Here is a 20078-nt window from a genome sequence, read left to right on the forward strand (position 1 = left end):
TGTAAACAGCAAATAATATTTTTGTATATGTTTGCCCTAAACGTTGCACAGGACAAACACTGAAAATTATTCCTTGTTTATCTGAAATTCAAATTGAACTGGGTGTCTAGTATCTTATCTGGCATCTCTACTCAGAGGTTGAAGAGCGGGATAAAAGAACCAACAAAGGCACCATTTACACCCCAGAGGAGGGGGACTTTCTGAGCGTCCTCCTGAATGCTCCTGGCCTTGGAAGCCCTCCATGGCGTCCCTTTAACAGTGAGCAACACGCTGGACTGAAAGCTCCCAGCAGCGTGGCATGGACAAAGTCCAGTGGAGGTGCTAGGCTCTCCCAGCCCCACCCAAGGCCAGCACTTACACAAATGCCCTCAGGTAACAACGAACCCCAGTGCAGCTCCCCACCATGCAAGCCTGTGTCTGAGCTGATTATTTATTCAAACACTAAACATCAATTTGGAGTCTTCTCTGCTCAACATTTGTTGAGAGGCATTTGGCATGATCAGTAACAGTGACGATTAGAAAGCTAGTTAGTTAGAGACACATCAATATTTATCGTTTTGGGAATATGCTGAAGTCTAGTAGCCAGAAAAGACAATCTACAGAGGTATCCTGAAAAGCATGGCCCCAGAAGTCAAACTAGGTAGAACCCTGGCTCAGTCAGAAACCTCTCCTGCATGGATGCCTTTTCTGAGAAGGCCCCCACCCCAAGAGCCTAGAAATGACATGGGCAAAATGCTCAGAAGCGATCAGTAATCCTGGTGCGTGGGCTCAGACTGCCCAACTTACACTAAAAAACGAGGCAAGAGGCTCCCTATTTTTGAAGATGGCCCATAAAAAGAAATTTTGTCTGTGGCCAAATGAATGTTCGATCCTCAAATCTATAAGTAATTTCTGCCTATATTTTCTATATATACTGATTTGAAAAATATTTTTAGAATGTATAGCTTCTAAAATGTTTATCATATTGGTCTAAGAAGCAAAGGTTTATGGTTATTATTTTGACTCAATTATTGCCTATTTTTCCTGTTTTATTTCTATTATCCTATTTATTCCTGAAGATTCAAAACACACACACACACACACACACCACACACACACACACACACCCTAATACGCCTTCTGTCTTATATGCCTTAAATATAAGTAATCTAATAGATGTAATTGGTCTTTTAATTTTTGGGTCAAACAAATCTCCAAGTGAGATCACTCAGTGACTTGTGTTCCTTCTGAAATTATTCCTTTTCTGTTGTTATAACAAAACACCCTCACTGGGAAATCTTTCAAAGCTAAGAGGCTGGCTTGGGTCCAAGTTCTAGAGGGCTCTGGTGTCAGGTTGGTTTTGGTGAGGACCTGGAGGCAGAAGGCAGTAATGTAAGGCTCAGTCACATCACAAAACTAAAAGCCAGAGAGATTCAGGCGTCAGGCTCAGGGTTTAAGATGCCCAAGAAACCAGCATCCCCAAGGAACTGAAGACTCTGCCAGGCTCCACCTCTTACGTTAAACGTCCCTTAGCTCACTTCTGTATCACCACACGAGACATCAGCTTCACAGAGCCCATCTAAACACTGAACACGCCTTGAGGCTACTTTGGGTGTCAATTCCTGTTTGTATTTTTGTTGTTGTTGTTGTTGTTTTTTTTGTTTTTTGGATTTTGATTTTTTTGAGACTGGGTTTCTCTGTATAGCCCTGGCTGTCCTGAAACTCACTCTGTAGACCAGGCTGGCCTGGAACTCAGAAATCCACCTGCCTCTGCCTCCTAGAGTGCTGGGATTACAGGCGTGCACCATCACTGCCTGGCCCTGTTTGTATTTTTAATGAAATCCAGTGTCCATGGACAAAGTACTTTTGAAATTTAGAACCTTGGCCTGAGGGCTAGGGATGGCTCCGTGGATAAAAACACGGGCTGCTTTTCTTGAGGTTGGGTTCCCAGCACATATACTGTGGCTTACAACTGCATGTTACTCCAGCTCCAGGAGGTCTGACGCCCTCTTCTGGCCTTTTTGGGGGCTGCATGCACATGGTATGGAGACATATGGAGACAAACATGCATACAGGCAGTAAAACAACAAAACAGAACAAAATCCAACAAATCTGCCTGTGGCACGTGTACTTGTGCTTGCTGGGTCTCTACTTCTATAAAAATGCAAGTGTAATGTCTACTCTGAATCGCTGTGAAGATTCTGAACTAACTCACCCCAAGGGCAACTCGCTGCTTTAGTTCACACTATTTTAAATAACACAACTGGTCTGCATCATAGTATCCATTTAGCATAAGTTTGCCAACCTGTGGTCACTAAATAATCTCTTCTATAGCCTGAAGGCTTGAAATTCCATACAGTCCTTATTTTTAAATATGCAAAGTGTTAAGAAAGAAAACAACCTAAAAAGGTGAGCGTAGGTAGGCATGTGTGTAAAATTTCTGTCACCCGCCCTAACCATGTATTTTTTTTCCCCTGTGGTTACTTCAGCCATGTCAGACTAGAGGCGGAAGGGGGTAATTCTCTATGGCAGGCCCTTGGCTGCAGCGGCCAACACATTTTACATTCTCTGGTGAGATCCTGTAGGCATGGGTTCACTGTGGTGCCCTGTGCCAGCAGAGGCCCTCTGAGGTGAGCAGGTGGCTGAGGCTGGGAACTCACTTGCTGGTAAGAGAATTCCAGACTTCTTGGCTCTGCCACACTGTGCAGGCTCCCGCAGGGCAGGCACTAAGGCCTGGGGCCGGCTTTCCCTGTATCCTCACAGGCCCTCAGAGGCCTCTCTCTTGTCAGTAGGTGGGGGATGAAGCTGGAAGAGCTTTTTAGGGAGCAATCAGTCCACTCCTTTGTTTAGCAATGGCATTTCTTCTAAGAACTGCTCTTCTCTCCAGAGGTCTCCTGTGCCAGGCCACAGACCTAAAGCAGTGCCTGTCAGCAGCTCTGGAGCTGGGCAACCAGCCAGACTCCTGGTGCTGCTGCTGCCAACTGTGAAACCTCAGGGAGCCAGCTCCTGCTTGGTGATAGATACAGTGTAATAATACACCTCATCAGACTGTCCTGTGGACGGAACGAAACTATGTATCCAGTTGAGCGCCTGGCACAAAACAGGTGTTTGATCTGGGGAAATGTCTCAGGTGCCAGGTGTACAGAGAGGGTATGGGGGACAAGGGCAAGGGGCATCCAGTTTGTAACCACTTCAGCTGTGCATTTCAGAGGTTTCCATCTTAGACTGTGTGGAAGAGAGAACACATTCAGCTCACAGTGATACACTGTGGGGGAAAGTGCACAAAATGTACAGTAAATGTGTTCCAATGGCTGCTGGGTTCTCCTACCAATTTATTTACTTGTACCGGGACTTTGGCACTGTGTAAATACAATGCTCTGAATGCTGGGGCTGAGGCTCCTACAAACAAGCATGGAGAGGAAGCTGTGGGGAAGGCAGGGCTGTGCCAGGGGAAACAAAACCAATCTATTAACGTCAGGAGATATTTACTGTCGGTAACAGTCAGCAAATGTGGTAACAAGGGACATGTTCCTTCCACAGCCAAACATCTCCTCCAAAAAAAGGAGGAAAGAAGTTAGCGTCTGCTAAGGCCACTGAGAACGCAGAACAGCAACCGAAGTCTGCCAGGGCAGGCTCTGAGGCCTGAAAGGGCTCATGCCTTCTTCTAGAAGGGTGGTTCTCAACTGTGGGTTGCAACTCCATATGTGGTCACATGACCCTTTCATGGGGGATCTTAAGAGCATCAGAAAACAGATATTTACATTACGATTCCCAACAGCAGCAAAATTACAGTTACGGAGCAGCAATGAAAATAATCTTATGGCCGGGCGGTGGTGGCGCACGCCTATAATCCCAGCACTTGGGAGGCAGAGGCAGAGGTAGGTGGATTTCTGAGTTCGAGGCCAGCCTGGTCTACAGAGTGAGCTCCAGGACAGCCAGGGCTACACAGAGAAACCTTGTCTTGAAAAACAAAGCCAAAAACAAACAAAAAAAGAAAGAAAGAAAGAAAGAAAGAAAGGAAGGAAGGAAGGAAGGAAGGAAGGAAGGAAGGAAGAAAGAAAGAAAGAAAGAAAGAAAGAAAGAAAGAAAAAGAAAGAAAGAAAGAAAGAAAAAAGAAAGAAAGAAAATAATTTTGTGGTTGGTGCTCATCACAACATGAACTATATTAAGGGTCACAACAGTAAGAAGGTTGAGAACCACTGCTCTAGAGACTGTCAACTGTAAGCACATGCCCATCACTAGCTGTGCATGTGGTCTTTTTAGGATCACTAGAAAATTCCTCCCACCACACAGCAGTGCCATCACAAGTCTGTGACTAGGTCCTACAATCTTCTGGGTTTTGGTTCTTTAACTAAAAATTATGTAGGCCCCATGAAGATATTTTTGAGTCCCCTGGGGAGGGCTTTAGGGGTGTGTACAGGCCAGTCCTGTTCCAGCTGGGTAGCACAGAACAAGGGCTCTGGAGATGGCCCAGTGGATAAAGTACTTGTGCAGCATGAGAGACTAAGTTTTGATCCCCAGAACTCAGGCCAAGCTGGATGCAGGAGCAGACATCTAGACATCTGTAATCTCAGTGCACTAGTGCGAGATAGGAAGCAGGTTCAGGGGAATCCCTGGAAGTCTAAGGAAACAAAATCTTCACAGACTGGCCAGCCTTTCATATGCAGAGACAAGCAACGGAGTAGGAGAAGAGGAGGCTCAACACCAGAAGCTGTCCTCTCATATGTGCACCATGACATTTGTATGCCATCCCCGACTCCAAGATTTAAAAAAAAAAAAAACAAAACAAAAACCAAAATTGCAAATTCAAAGCTTGGAAAGTCAGAGATAGTCTAGGACATGCAATGAAATGCTATTCAGGCTTGGGAAGGAAGTTGTTCTGCCACATGACGTAACATGAACTAAACAGAGATGTCTGCTTTTAACCAAAAATACTGTATTTTAACTTATATAAAGTACACAGGATGGGCAAATACAGACCTGTACGTAGGTAGGCTGGGTCTGGGGCAGGATCAGTGAGATGGGAAACTACATTCAGCTGTTGAGGGCACTGAGTTTTGAGATGATGAAGGACCTGTCAGCAAGCCCCCCGACAATGTACCTCATGCCACCAAATTTAAAACAGGTCAGGATAATGAATCTTACATTGTTGTTTGACGCATTTGTGAAAACCATATTACAGAATCCAGGAGAGGAACAAACAACCAAACACCTTGGGCAAGCTAGATAAGGTTTGAAAGGAAGTGCATTTGATGGAGTCCAGGAAGGGAAGTAAGAGGCCCTAGAGAACCAAACAAAGGACACAGAACGGACTCTGCCATTTTGCTAGAGGCTTCTCTACAGACCCTTGGGTCGAGCCTCCCACCAGGCCTCAAGGCGTGTTCAGTGTTTAGATGTGCTCTGTGAAGCTGATGTCTGGTGTGGTGATACAGAAGTGAGCTAAGGGATGTTTAACTTAAGGGGTGGACCTGGCAGAGTCTTCAGTTCCTTGGGGATGCTGGTTTCTTGGGCATCTTAACCCTGAGCCTGACGCCTGAATCTCTCTGGCTTTTAGTTTTGTGATGTGACTGAGCCTTACATTACTGCCTTCTGCCTCCAGGTCCTCACCAAAACCAACCTGACACCAGAGCCCTCTAGAACTTGGACCCAAGCCAGCCTCTTAGCTTTGAAAGGTTTCCTCCAACCAGGTGTAGGCTCACAGAAAACAGAGTTTCTAGTTTTGTCCTGGATGGGCAAACCTTATTGGCATTCCCACATCAGCAGGAGAGTTGAACCAAGGTGATCTACTGCCTGATCTCCATCTTGGGCATGTCTTATCCCCCACTGCCATGCTGACTTCTGCAGTGCATGCAGACTGCTCACAGTGGCCTGTAAGAGATCACGCCTCATTCCTTCACAGACCTGCATCTACTTTGGGCTTCTGTATGATGAGTGTCTGAGGGCATCTTGGGGTACTGAGGGGCCCTTTGCTTAATATTTCATCCTTGGTATTTGAGAGCGGGAGAAACAGGATCTGACCAGCCTTTTCCAGCAAGGGCTGTTTCGTTAGCTTTCTCAGCTCTCTAGCTTACAGGATCTTGGCGAATCACTTACACAGATACAGAGAAGAGGTCTCCAGGGACAGACACCTAATAAGCCAAAAGTTCGGACACAATTCATCATTTTACACATGTATTACCACAGCCAAAATAAATACCACCATGGTTTCAAGTTTCTCAGTGGAAAAAAAAAAGATTTTTTTTTTTGAGGGGAAACCATTTTCCAACAGACTTTGATCAACTTCCAGATACTATTAGCTGACCAGTTTGTGTAACCTGATTATTAAATGCATATGTATAAATGGCACGTTTCTTGATATGTTGAGCTATCACTTCCTCCATTTTTAACATTTTTAAGGTAATTCTGCTCTGAGCATGGAAAATCTCAACGAGCCCTTTCCATCCCTATGAACATCTTAGCAGCAGGCTGCACACAAGGATGCCAGGCTCAGCCAGCGGGGCCCACACCCGGTCTTTAAGGGAAGTCCCTGGAAGCACTGCTCCTCACCTCTCCTGGCCATGCGTGCTCTCTGGAGCGAGGCAGAGCTTTTGCATCTGGCCCTGCCCTGTGGAGGCTTGGGGAAGAGTTTGTTCTGGGCATCATCCATGGACTATACTGATACTGGATCTTTCTTTTCTAAGCCCTGGCCTCACTGGAAACCCTTTTAAAAAAACTTTGTACTAGTTTGTCTTTAATTCCTTTCATTGTTTCTAAGTTCTCTACTTGTTTTAAAGGACAAATTAAGCTTCTAATAAAGCTTCGAATGGCCAGAGACAGGGCTGTTTTTGAGGTTTAATTCACCATAGATACTCTTACGATGGCAATAATGATGAGTTATTGGGTACCGGCTTGGTAATGGGCATTTTTCATACATTACCGTTGGAAGAAGGAACATTTCATGGGTCGCTACAATTTAGTCTAGCTTATAATAACTTCCAGCTTTTTTACTGTCCAATGTAGGCGCCTGGATGGGTGGTTCTCCTTCTGCCTCTTTTTGGTTATTATTATTATTTCTTCTTCTTAGGAGTTTAACCCTTTTGTTTAATCCAATCACCTTGATTGATGAAGGCCACTAATAATGTACATTCTCTCAAGGCACACTTACTCTGGCTGACTGAGGGACATCCACACATGGAAAGGGCCACTCTCTAGGGGGTTGTCTTCAGCCTGAGCCATGGCCTTTGGCTTGCGTGTACATCCCTTGTGGCTGGCAGTCCTCCAAAAGAGCCAGCTCAGCAGTCAGCCTCACTGTGGGCTGGGCAGGGTCTTGGAGATCTCCTTCTGGTCATTGTTCCTTGGAGGACTATCTAGTGGTCCCAGCCTAGCCTTCAGGTAATACACTAAGGCGTGATCTTCCCAGGATAGATGCTGTCTCTTAAGGAGCACATGTGAACTTGAGGGAGCAGCGATGGACACTGGATAGGAACTTTGCTCCTATGATTGAGGGCTGGGCTTCAGGTCCTATCTTCACTGCTTAATGTATTACAGCAGAGTAAGATAGTTACTGTCACTGCATATCATCACTGTCACTTGCCCGGTGTTGTCAGCCATTTTAACTCGATTCATAAAAATGATGAGGTAGCTGTGTTACACTATAGCTTTGTGCTTCCCTTGGATGAGTATAATTAATGAAACAAAACCTTTCATCTGCTTAGTGTCTATTTGCATATCTTCTCTGGTATCTTTGAGGATTTTGCCCACTTTAAACCATTTGTTGCTTATTTATGGACTTTCCCAGAGTTCCTTATATATTCTGGATATGTTATTTGCCAGATTATAGACTGCAGATGTACCCTTCAAACTTTTGGCTTGCCCTTTCCTTCTCATGAAATAGCTCCCTTTTGATACAGGTAAATTTATTAGGATTTTTTCTCTCTGTTGTCTGTTTTTATAATTTCTCAAGAGAATGTCTAGTTTCAGGCAATAAAGGTGCCACCCTTTAATTTCTCCTAGAATTTCTGTCATCTTGGTTTTATACTAAAGTCTATAACCTGTCTCTGCAACTGAATGAAGCAGGAGCCTCAAGCCCTCATTAGCTATCTTGGTATTGTTTGGTGAAAGGCTTTCATTTCCAGCCAGCCTGCTTTGCTACCTGTGTATGTAGAAAGGCAGCTGTGCCCACAGCTGTCCTGTGAGCACAGCTGTCCTCAGACTTGTATACCGGTTTATTACTTTAAGTCATTGCTACACTGTCTTCTTGTTACTTTAAGTCATTGCTACACTGTCTTGTTGTTACTTTAAGTCAGTTCTACACAGTCTTGTTGCTTTCAGGATTAACCAGGGATGCCCTTGCTCTCCACCACAGCTCTCCCGGCTGTCTATCTAGGTCTCTGCTTTTGGTTACTTTCCCATTAATGTGCGCCATTTCCTTTTCTTGTCCTGTAGGACTGACTAGATCTCCAGTAGGATGCTGGACAGTGTAACAACCACAGACAGTACTGTTGATTTTAGGAGGAAAACATTTGGATCACTACTTTTAAATGTGCTACTAGAAGCTGGTCTTAGTTTTTTTTTTTTGATATCCCCATCATCAGATTAAAGGTTTTCCAGTAGTCACAGTTAGCTCATTAAAAAAAAAAATCACTTATGGGAGTTAACATTTTTATCATGTACATTTGCTATACCTATTTAGATCAATGTTTTTATTCATTCATCAATATACTAACATATATCAATATACTAACATATATATATAAAACAATATATCAACATATGTGTGTGTGTGTGTGTGTGTGTGTGTGTGTGTGTGTGTGTGTATTATATTTATTTTTCAAGACAGGGTTTCTTTGTGTAGCTCTAGCTGTCCTGGAACTCACTCTGTAGGTAAGAGTAATAAATTCAGAGATCTGCCTGTCTGCCTCTGCTTCCTGAGAGCTGGGATTAAGGTTGTGTGCCACCCCTGCCCAGAATGTTAGTTCCTTTTTAATGTTAAAGCAAACATATACTTGTGTAGTAAGTTTTACCAAGTCATAGTAAATTATATCCTTTTTATAAACACCTGATTGGGTATGTTAATACCTTAAGTATTTTGCAAAATGCTTGATAAAGTATCCTGGATTATAACTTTCTTTATAAGGTTTACATCTGGTTCTGGTGTCAGGGTAATGTTGGTCTCAAAAATGAATTGGATTTACCGTTCTCCTTTATTTCCTGAATCTGTGGGATGCTAATACTTCATTGATAGTGTTTCACTGGTGAAGAACATTTTTTATTTAGAAATATGACAATTAGTCGTGAAACTACCTGACTCCGGAAGACCAGTTTATGAAAGGTTTGATTGTGAATTTAATTATTTAATAATACCCATACAGCATTCAGATTTTTGAGACAATTATGATAATTCTAATTCCTTTGCAAGAAAACCAGCTGATCTAAATTGTTAAATTAATTCCCAAGGAATGGCTTACAATATCTATTTACTGCTAATTAAAGATTCATAGGAGGTGTGAAGCTGTTTTCTCTCATGGATTGTGTTGGCAATTTGTGTTTTCTCTTATTTTACTAGGTCAATCTTGCCATTATGTAAATTTTGCTAGGCCTTAAAAAGCTTTTTATTAGCTATCTCTACTGTTTGGTGATCTCTATTATTTTTATTATATATGTTTTACTATTTATCTTAGGTTTAGTTTCTTCCGTTTGAAATTTTTATCACGTTTTTGGCTAACATATAAGATAATGAAGGCTTTTCATGATCACGTCTCTCTTCATTTAAAACAACGATGTATTTTTAGATATATGTGTATGTACTTATGTGGACACATGTACATGAGGACTGGCACCCACAGAGGCCTGAGGGGTGGGATTTCCCTGGAGTTTGAGTTACAGGTGGTTTTGAGCCCTCTTGATGTGGGTGCTACGAACTGAAACTGGATCTTCTGAAAGAGCAGTGTGTGTTCTTAATCATCCCTGTATTTCTGGTGCCTTGACACAGAAACAAGTAACTGGTATCAACCTTGGTCTTTCCCCCACAGAAGAAAGCAAACCTGTGAATTCCTGCTCTCCTCATTCTTTTAATGCGTCCTCAGATATTTTCATCGACTGCTCCTTTCCTTCCTGCTCAGGCACAATTGCCTCCTAACCTCACTTGGGAAGTGCCCTTTAACGCTAAGACTATTTAGAAATGCTATTTAACTTCCTGATATTGAGATTTAAATGATACTCTATCACTGCTGGTGTATAATACAATTGCTGTATATGATCATGGAGCATGAACTATGGTATTTCCAAACTCTGAACTTCTTGGTATTTCATTTCCATGGCTCACAATCCGGCCAGCTTTGACTGGTGTCTCTGTGCCTCGGGAAAGACTGCACCCTCTTGGTGATGCACCATGTGCACTTACGGCACAGTGGCTGCTAAGGTACATACATTCCACAAACTCTACTGTTTTACTTACTTTTCTCCCAATCACTATAGAAAGATGTGTTCAAAATCTACCTATAACGCTAGTCAAGTCTGTTTTTGTCATGACTTTTGAGTCTGCCTGTAATACATATTTATGAATATCATATCTTCCTCATTAGCACTAGGAAATGTCCTTTCTTCAGTGCTTTATAATGATCATGTCCTTTGTCTTAGAGACTATTTGGCAGCAGTATTAAATCATTTTCTCCAGTTTTCTTGCATTTGTTATATAGTTCTATTTTTTTTCCGTCTTGAGGCTTCAATTTATTTGTATACTTGAAGTATGGACAATATATAGACAATAATATATAAAGAAAATAAGCAGTCTTTATAGCCAGCATGGTATTTTCCCTGTAAAGTGGTGGTTTTAATGTATTTACATTTAACACAGTGGGTGCAGCTGGATTCACATTTACTGGTTTCCTATTGGTCATTGCAGCTGGAAAGTCACATGTACTGGCTCCCTATTGGTCACTGCAGGCAGATTCACATTTACTGGATCCCTACTGGCCATCGCAGTCAGAGTTACATTTATTGGCTCCCTATTGGTCACTGCAGTCAGAGTCATATTTATTGGCTCTCTATTTGTGTATCCTGTCTTTCATTTCTGCGCTGTCACAATTTCTGTTAATCTAGCTTTTAAATTTCTGCAGTTACATTTTGGCTAGCAAAACTCTGCCCAGCACAGCTTCTTGTAATATCCCTGGGCACACACTGTGGACATTTATTTTACAGTCTCAGTTGATGCTCCCTCCTCTCCAGTGTCTCTAGCTGTGTCAAGTTATCATAATACGAGCCAGCACAGCACTTCATCCCTTGGAGCTGGAGTTACAGGCTGTGTGGTGTCTGACCTGAGTGCTGGAACCAAACCCAGGTCTTCTGCAAGAGCAGTATGTGCTTTGACCACAAAACCATCTCTCCAGCCTCAAGGGTGACTTTACTCTCAAAGCTTGGTCCTTCTGGGCTTAGGGAAGTCAAAGTTTTACTCTACACCTCTATGTTGGGTAACAGGAGCTGGAGTCTCTGCTCCTTTTTAGTTTTCTAGTTAGGGCTCTTTCTACTGTGCTAACCAGCATCCCCCCACCTATGCAAATTAGGAGCTATTACAGCTCCTGCGGGGGGTTTAGATACAGAACTGGGGGCTGGGGAGGAATCTCCATCTCATGGCTTATTCCTTTATGAAATGTTTGCCCCTAATTACCACACACTCTCCAACTGTGGGCTTATCCTCCCACATCTCAAGCCACTGCTAGTGTGGTTCTTGCCCCTGAGTTCTGGCTGCTCCTTGTGCCTGGCGGAGTGCCCTCAGGGGAGGAGCCACACAAGGCTCACCCAATCCACCTTGCTTCCTTTCGGGGTTAAACTTCACTTTAAATGGTTAGACTTCAGTCTTGCACATACCTGGGAGTGGAATCCATCTAACGTGAGCTTTTCCATCAGTGACATAACTGAAACTCTTTCACAAGTACTTATGGTTTTGTTTGTGTCTAAATATTAAATGCCTCCTTTCAACTCTGTCTCAAAAAAACCAAATAAATAAATAAATAAATAAATGGCTCCTTTCGTCTTCTTGAATTCTTGGCTCATTAATCCCGGGGGAAATCTCAGGTATTTCCCCTCACCCCTCTGTCCTGTCATGTACTGCAGGTTGACAGCTCAGCATAATTAACAGTAAGAAGGGAAGGCACTTCCTTAGAAAGTGTGCTTTGCCTCCTGATGCTATTTGTTTATCGAGATGGGATTTGCTGTGTGTCTGTGACTTCCAGCTCTTCTGGAGCACAGCCTGTAGACTGGGAGTCCTTGGACCTGCAATGATCCTCGCATTTCTGCCTCCCAAGTGCTGGGATTGCAGGTGTATCCCATCATGCCTTGGCCAATTGTAGGCCACAGTTTATGTCTGCTCAGGCCCCTGGGAACGCACATAACTTTCCATCTATCTTTTTCTCTCCCTTTGCCCCATCCTCTGACAGTTCTACATCCTGTTCCTGTTAAATTCTGATGCCTGAGCATTCACTTTCCAAAGTCTGACCATCACTGTCAATGAAGGGCTACAGAGGACTGAAATATCCTCTCCCCCACAAGTCCACATGATGACCTTCTAACTTTCGTACGGTGCTGGCTATTTTTATGGAGCTGTGACGAAACAGCTCAGAGACAGAATTTAAAGGAGGGAGATGTGTATTCTCCTGTACAATTCAGAGGGTTCAGCCCACAGTTTGACCCTGTGAGCTTTGGCAGTGTATTAGGACAGCGGGCAAGTGGCAGAGAAGATTTTCACTTCACAGTGGTAGGGAAGCAGAGAAAGGGACAGAAGGGACCAAGAACAAGAGATCCTCAATGATTCCCTTCATAGGAGCTGCTAAGTCCCAGAGCTAATGGCTCCAAATCTTTTCTAATCATATCAGCTGGAGGTGACCAAGTGTTCAAAACTGGAACCTGTTGGGGGAGGGCATTTTCTCTCCAGACCAGAACTAATATCTCAGAATGTGACCTCACTTTGAGAGAGTATCCTTAGAAAAGTAATCATGTTCAGGCGAAGCCATCAGGGTGACTTCTAAGGTTAACAAGTTAGACCTTACTCCACATGGCTGGTGTTCTTACAGAGAGAGAGACCCAGAGAAAGGTGTATGTAAATGGACATGCTGTGGAGGCATACAGAGAGGAGGAAGTTAGCCCAGGAACTCAGGGAGCCACCCCTTTCAGCCTTCAGAGGGAACTCACCTCCCTGACCCTTTCATTTGGGACTGGTGGTCTCCAATATGTTGCCTACGCCATCCAGTCCATGATATTCTGTAACAGGAGCCCATAACGGCAGGTGTACCTCTCCAACAAAAAGTAGTTTGATAGTTTTAAACTTTGATAGTTTAAATTTTCCTTCTAATTCATGGCCTGACTTTGTCTCAAGACTATACATTCCTAAGGTAGGCAGGCTCTAACTTAACCTTTAAATTGGACAACCTTTCTGATCCTCAGATTTCTCATATGCAGAGTGGCTCTGCTTACACCTATAAACTCAAATGAGGGGTATATGTATAGATGTGTGTGTGTGCGCATGTGCATATGTGCGTGTGTGCGTGTGTGTGTGTGTGTGTGTTGGGTGTGTATGTGCTTATTTATGTAAGTATAGTAAGTATATACATATGATTAGGTCTATATAAAAAATCACACACAAAAATGTCTACACTACCCATGTCTAAGGCATCAGTCTTAAGCTGTCCATCACACTATATAATCCTACACAGGTACATATATAAATAATATCATGTATGAGAATGTCTACACTACCCGTGTCTAAGGCATCTGAGTCTTAAGCTGCTCTTCCTCTTGCCTGAGTGTAACAGAAGGTCTGGGAAGGGTTCTGAGAGACTCCAAGCCCACAGTGCCCTGCTTTTAAGAGAGCCCTGTAAGCCTAACTCTGTCTCCTGTGACTTGAGTGGCAACCATGATATAGGCAACAGAAGAAGGCAGAGGGGGTACCAAGGACTTGATATCACCAGAGGACTTAAACGTAATGCCTTGCATAACCTACTTAGTTTTTATACATTTGAAGAAATAAGGCATGCAGGGGGAGGGGAAACATTTCAGGGAGCGGATGTTATAGAAATATAACGGAAGAAGCAGGGATCACTAGCATCGCGGCAAATTGCATGAGTCAGACTGGTGTCTGGTGAGTGAGACTTTAAATATGTAAAGTTAAGTACAACACGCTGATGGTTTCCTAACATATTTCCGACGCTCTGCTCTTTTTATCTGTCTGTGGAACGAGACAGATGAAGATTTGTTAGGCATTTCAAAGACTGCTGCTTTCATAATAATCAATCCTCTTATCAAAGAACAAACGAATGAAACACAGCTAGCTTACCAACAGTTTACCCTCTAGCTGTATACATTTTTATCAAGTCCAAATGGTACACAAAATGACTAACTTCTTCAGCCACTCTACCCTTTTCAGTTCTTTAGAGTGCCTCCAGATGGCATTAAAACTCTTTCCCCATTATATTCTGAGGCATGATTTAAAATTAGCAACATTTTAATCATTTAGGACTGTCATGTTTGCCATTTCTGAGAAAAGACAGCGACGAAAGCCATTAGAACGTTAAAGGGTAATATCCCAAGAAACACAACCTATAGAGAGGCCTATTACTAAACATCTAGTCACTTTGTGTAAGACAGAGCTGTTCTATAGACGGAAAGAGATCTTGGACAAATAAGAACATGATACTAGACCATAGACTATGGCTGCTAGTGAAGGGCACTTCAGGTATTAATGAGAACACTGATCCCGAAACAGAGACAATCACAAAGTCATTTCTATAATAAAACATGTTCCATTCCCCCAAAGTAATCAAATTAAACATTTTTAAAGCGGAAGCCTGTGATGGATCGTGATTAAATAGTCACGTGCTAGTTTGTGCTTCAGCGGTGTTGAGTATCAGAATATGAGATAATAATTGTAATGATAATAATAATTAATAACATTATTACTCGACACTGGTCTGGAGCACACCAAGTAGCCTAGGCTGGCTGGCTGCTGAGCCCCATGGATCTGCCTAATCCCGCCTGTCCAGTGCTGGGATTATATGCATGTACCGCATGCCCCAGCAAGCATTTAACTGACTGAGCTGGAGCTCTGGTGCCTGACTTAGATATCACGTTAGCCATTAAAAACACACTTATGTTCTTCCAAGTCTGAGGGAAAAGAGATAATAACATAAGAACGAGGAACAGGTCCCTTCTAAGTGTCTTTTCTCATCTTTAAAAAGCGCTTTACTTAAAGACATCAATGAACTCTTGGGATCTTGGCGATATTTAGAGTTGCAATTGTCACATATTTCGGAGGTGGGACTGCAGATGGCAGGCAGGCTTTTTAAGTGACTTGGGTACTTCACAGTATGTGGCATGCAGGACAGAATGTTCCCCCAGGCACACGTGCAAAGTTCTGTAAATCTTATGTCAGTGTTAAAAGTCTCCAGCCAAATTTTAAAGGGCTTATCTCCATTCTCCCCAGTACAAACTCTCTAGTCTAATTATATTTCTACTTTATAAAGAAGAACATTAGCATTTGCAAGATCCCTTTCCTATGCTAAAGCCGGAAAAACCTCAAAATGCATCTGTACTGGAAAACATTTAAAAAGACATTACCATGAAAAAAGAGAACCATGGGCCTCCTTTCCACTATGATCACCACTATTACAAGATACTTGCACTGTTTCATTTTATAAGCATATTGAAGAACAGTCATCTCAGAGAGAAACTCAAGACACTTACGAAGTGTTCGATGTGCCATTGTCTGGACTCTCTGGCTCCGCATCAGCTTTCTCTTAAAAAGGAAGTGGAGAGAAAAAAACAAAACACCAGCATCAGTCTCACAGTCTTTAAGATGTAAGATTAAACATACTTCTATGCTCCTATTAACAAGCTTTCAAAGTGTGCAGCAGGAGGCTTTTAAAACATCTTTTATTGTTTGAGAACCGAATGTGAAAAAAAAAAAAACCAACAACCCGATTTCACTTTGGCAATACAATTGCCCAGGCACAGGGCCCTGATTGGTACCAAGGAGCTATTTGCAAACAAGCAGAGACATGGAGTGCAGACCTTGCCAGAAGATGAATTTCTTACAGATGGAATCAGTTTCTCTCTACTACGCTTTACAGAAAGTTGAAGGAAATAAACCCATTAGCGCTGTGCATTCGAGGCGCTCTGAACTTTGATCCCTTCTGCTAACACGAGCCAAATGGGGTCAGGCTGAATTAGAACTTGGAGAGAATTTCACAAAACCCCGAAGCCATCATCATGAGATGTTCAAGAATTTTACCCCCTGGACAACTCTGGCAGCAGCTTTTTGGGACTCCTAATAAAAGCAGAATACGATATAAACCAGAAATCCCTTCTGACCATCGGAGAGGCAAGTGACAGAACATTTCTGCGCGATGTGCCTATTGGAGATTTAGTTTCAGGAGTTTGTAAGCAGTCCAGATTCTTTTCACAACAGGCATAAGGCAATCCTTAATTCTGGACCAACTCGTGGTTTGAAATGTGCACCCTCGCTTTGGAAGGAGCTTCTCTGGCTTTCTGGCAATGGAAGGTAAGGGCTGCTCACCCTATGGTGTCACAGAGAGAGGGCTCTACAGCGCCAACCCAACAGGAAGGGTGGAGGAGCAGGGATGCATTAGTGGCAGCAGCAACTGAACTTCTTCGCATGCATTCATGGCAGACATCACACTTCCCAGCATCCTTTGCTTCTGCTTAGCCCCTTCTACCCAAGCAGTGGACTGTGATATCACTTGTCCTCTATCAACACTGGTTTGTGGTCATATCGCTTTGGGAACACCCTCCTGGAATACACAATGAACTGATCCTGAAGAATCTGTCCAAACTGAGCTCAAAGGCCTACTCTGTATTTTCTTGCAGGAGATTAAACAATGTTGAGGGAGGAAAGACAGTTATATACACATAGCTCAGACTTAACTGTGGTGTGTGTCTTTACTGTGCCAGAACACTCTGGAGAGGCAGCTACTCAGTCCAAATCCCATTCATTAAGGAGAAGGGGGTGGGGGGAAAAGCCACAATAGCTACTTTAATACCAACCTGACTAGTTGGTGCCCAACCCAGGTGAAACAGGTTCAGATAAAAGCAAACACGACAGACTGTGGCTTGCTCTAACACACTGAGTTGAACTGGGTCTCCTGGGCAGAGCTGTGCCAGGCTCATTTAGGAGACATGTAAGGTCTGATCAAGGGGCCCGCACGCTGGAAAATAACCTAATTTAGCCCTTTCCAGAATAATATTCCCAGAACAACCACCATTCCTGCCACAATCCTAAAACACAACCGTAGCACCTGTGTTATGTAAGACAAAATTAAATGAAGGTTTAATCCTTATATACATTGACTCTCCTCTCTCCCCCAAGTATGGAGGAATGGGTTACTTTTCCCAGAGAACAGCTGTCAACAGTTACTCTAAGGCAGCATTACAATGGAGGATATTAGACAGGCTCAGCAGTGCTAGACAGTAAACATTTCCAACAGTTCCTGTCAGAAAACAAGGAATCATTATAAGATAAAGGAAGACCTCATTTGGGCGTCTCCGCGAATGTTTTACCTTGACCGACAATCCTGCCAAGGAGCCAGGCTGAGAGGACCCAGGCTGAATTGCACATGGGGTCCAGGGGCCGGAGGTACTGTGGGCTGGCTTTAGTGTGGGCACGGAGCCGGTGCTCATTATCCCTGCTCCTAGCAGCATCTATGTTGTGGCAACAGGGCAAACAGAAGAGGTCTGGACGAATAGGAAGGAGAACATGGGCCAAATGGGACATGCCCAGGAGATGTCTGATAGTGGGTGCTCTCGGCAACCTCGGTGCTGAAGGGACTGGCACTCTCTGGGGAGAAGCATGGCCCGGATTGAGACAGGAACTGCAGTTTCTTTTCTTTTTCTTGTCTTTCAGGGAGGAAAAACCCAAACAAACCTCAAGCAAATTAAACCCCCAACATCTTTGAGATTTTAGGTGATGCAATTTCTGAAGTCAATTTGAAATGTTCAGGGCACGAGCTACTGAGAATCGTCACCGCTTCAACCAGGCCTCCAGGGAAAGCCACAAAGGGCAGTCAGAAAGCCTCAGGACCAAGAGTTTGCAGGTGGCTGCTGTGCCCCACAGAGAGGACTCCTGGGAGTCAGCTTATATTAGTTCTTGGATGCCGCTGCTCTCTGTGGGGGGAATCTCCACATTGCTCATTAAATGGTAAGGCAGAAGAGGTGCAGGGTGGTCATTTTCACATGGGAATAGAATTCCAGAGAGGAATGAGTGAAATGAACCACAGAAAGCATCGTACGGATATCTGTGAAAATGCATTAGGAAATATGCGAATGTATATAAAGATGTTAATCTATACGTTGTATATCTATCATCTGTCTGTCTGTGTGCATGAGGGTGGGGCATCTCTGGGAGTTGTGTGTGTCTGTCTGTGTGTGTACATGGGTGCTGAGGACAATCTCTGGAGTTTGTTCTCTCCTATCATCTGGGTTGTATGGTAGATCTCAGGCATTGAGTACAGGTCACCAAACTTGGTAAGAAGCACTTTTATTCACTGAGTCATCTATCTATCTATCTATCTATCTATCTATCTATCTATCTATATCTATCATCTATCAATCATCTACCTACCTATTATCTATAGATGATCTATGTATCTATTTCCTATAATCTCTATGTATCTATTATCTATAGATGATCTCTCTATGTATCTCTTATTTATAATCTCTATGTATTATCTATATATAATCTCTCTATTATCTAGATTATCTATACTTATAGATAATCTCTATTATCTATAGATTTTCTATACATATAATCTCTATTATCTAGAGTATACTGATAGATAATCTTTCTATTACCTAGATTATCTATACTTATAATCTCTCTATTATCTAGGTTATCTATACTTATAATCTATTATCTACAGATTATTTATATCTATAGATACTCTCTATGTATCTATTATCTATAGATAATTCTATAGATAATCTGTTATCTAGAAGATTATCTATCCTCTCTCTATCCTTTCTATTTTTCTTCCTTCCCACTCTCCACTGATCCACCCATCCACCATATGTGTGTGTGTGTGATACACATGTTTTCAGTGTCACATGAGTCTCCTGATGCAGTGACTCACATGGAAGTAGAAGACCCTTGGGCTGAGTGTGGCTTAGAACTTCTAAGGTACAGTTACTATGGAGATGAATAGAGTTGAGGCATAAAACAAATCGATCACCCGACAGGTCATTTAAAACATTATAAAGCTTCCTTTATAAGTGATTACACACACTGGGGGCTGCTGTGTGCCCAGTATTCTGCCTGGTGGAGGTGAAGATAAAAAAAAAAATCTGATTTCCATTCCTTTCAAGACACTGAGTGCCCTGCTGGGTGTCATGGGAACCATCTTCCTGACAAAGAAGAGTTTGGAAAGGGAATCAAATCGACCTGTGGAGTCCATGGCTTTCTGTGTCCTATTGTTGTTGTTCTGGTTTGATGTTTTGTCTTTTTATTTTGAACATGAAGTTGGGTAGATAGGGAGGTTGGGAAGATCTTGGGGCAGGGGAGGATGAAAATGCTCAAAACACACTGTTTGAAAAGTTTAAAAATAATGAAAAGCACAATATAAAGCAAACACTGGCAGGTGAGTGGGGTCTAGCGAGACTGTGAGGGGCTGGGCCTTGGTACTGCATTTTTAACTGAAATGTTATTGAAATTACTAAAATACTAGATAATATAATAGATTATAAGTATGGATAACCTAGATAATGGAGAGATTATAAGTATAGATAATCTAGGTAATAGAAAGATTATCTATACGTATAGATACTCTAGATAATAGAGAGTATTATAAGTATTATAAGTATTACAAATACATATAGATACTCTAGATAATAGAGAGTATCTATACGTATAGATAATCTATAGATAATAAAGAGATTATCTTTAATACTAGAAAAGGTCCCCACCCCTACCCCACCCTGCTAGAGCTGCAGCAGGCTGAGATTTCTCTCAGAAGAAAACTGCCATCCTATGACATTTTTCACATGTGTATCACAGGTAATTCATGTGCACAGCCAATTGTATCACAGGTAATTCATGTGCACACCCAAAGTGACTTTGAGCG

General features: G+C 42.7%; 1 protein-coding gene across 4 annotated transcripts in view; it reads right to left on the reverse strand.

Annotated features, from left to right (window-relative positions):
- Positions 1–20078, reverse strand: part of Aff3 (ALF transcription elongation factor 3) — a 498796-nt gene that overhangs the window by 127008 nt on the left and 351710 nt on the right. For all 4 annotated transcript variants that reach the window (XM_052193067.1, XM_052193068.1, XM_052193066.1 and 1 more), the window contains one exon: positions 15691–15742. In XM_052193067.1, coding sequence (XP_052049027.1) covers positions 15691–15742 — 52 coding nt within the window. The remainder of the gene's footprint in view (positions 1–15690; positions 15743–20078) is intronic.

This window comes from Apodemus sylvaticus, chromosome 9 (genome assembly GCF_947179515.1).
Source record: "Apodemus sylvaticus chromosome 9, mApoSyl1.1, whole genome shotgun sequence".
Taxonomy (NCBI): Eukaryota; Metazoa; Chordata; class Mammalia; order Rodentia; family Muridae; genus Apodemus; species Apodemus sylvaticus.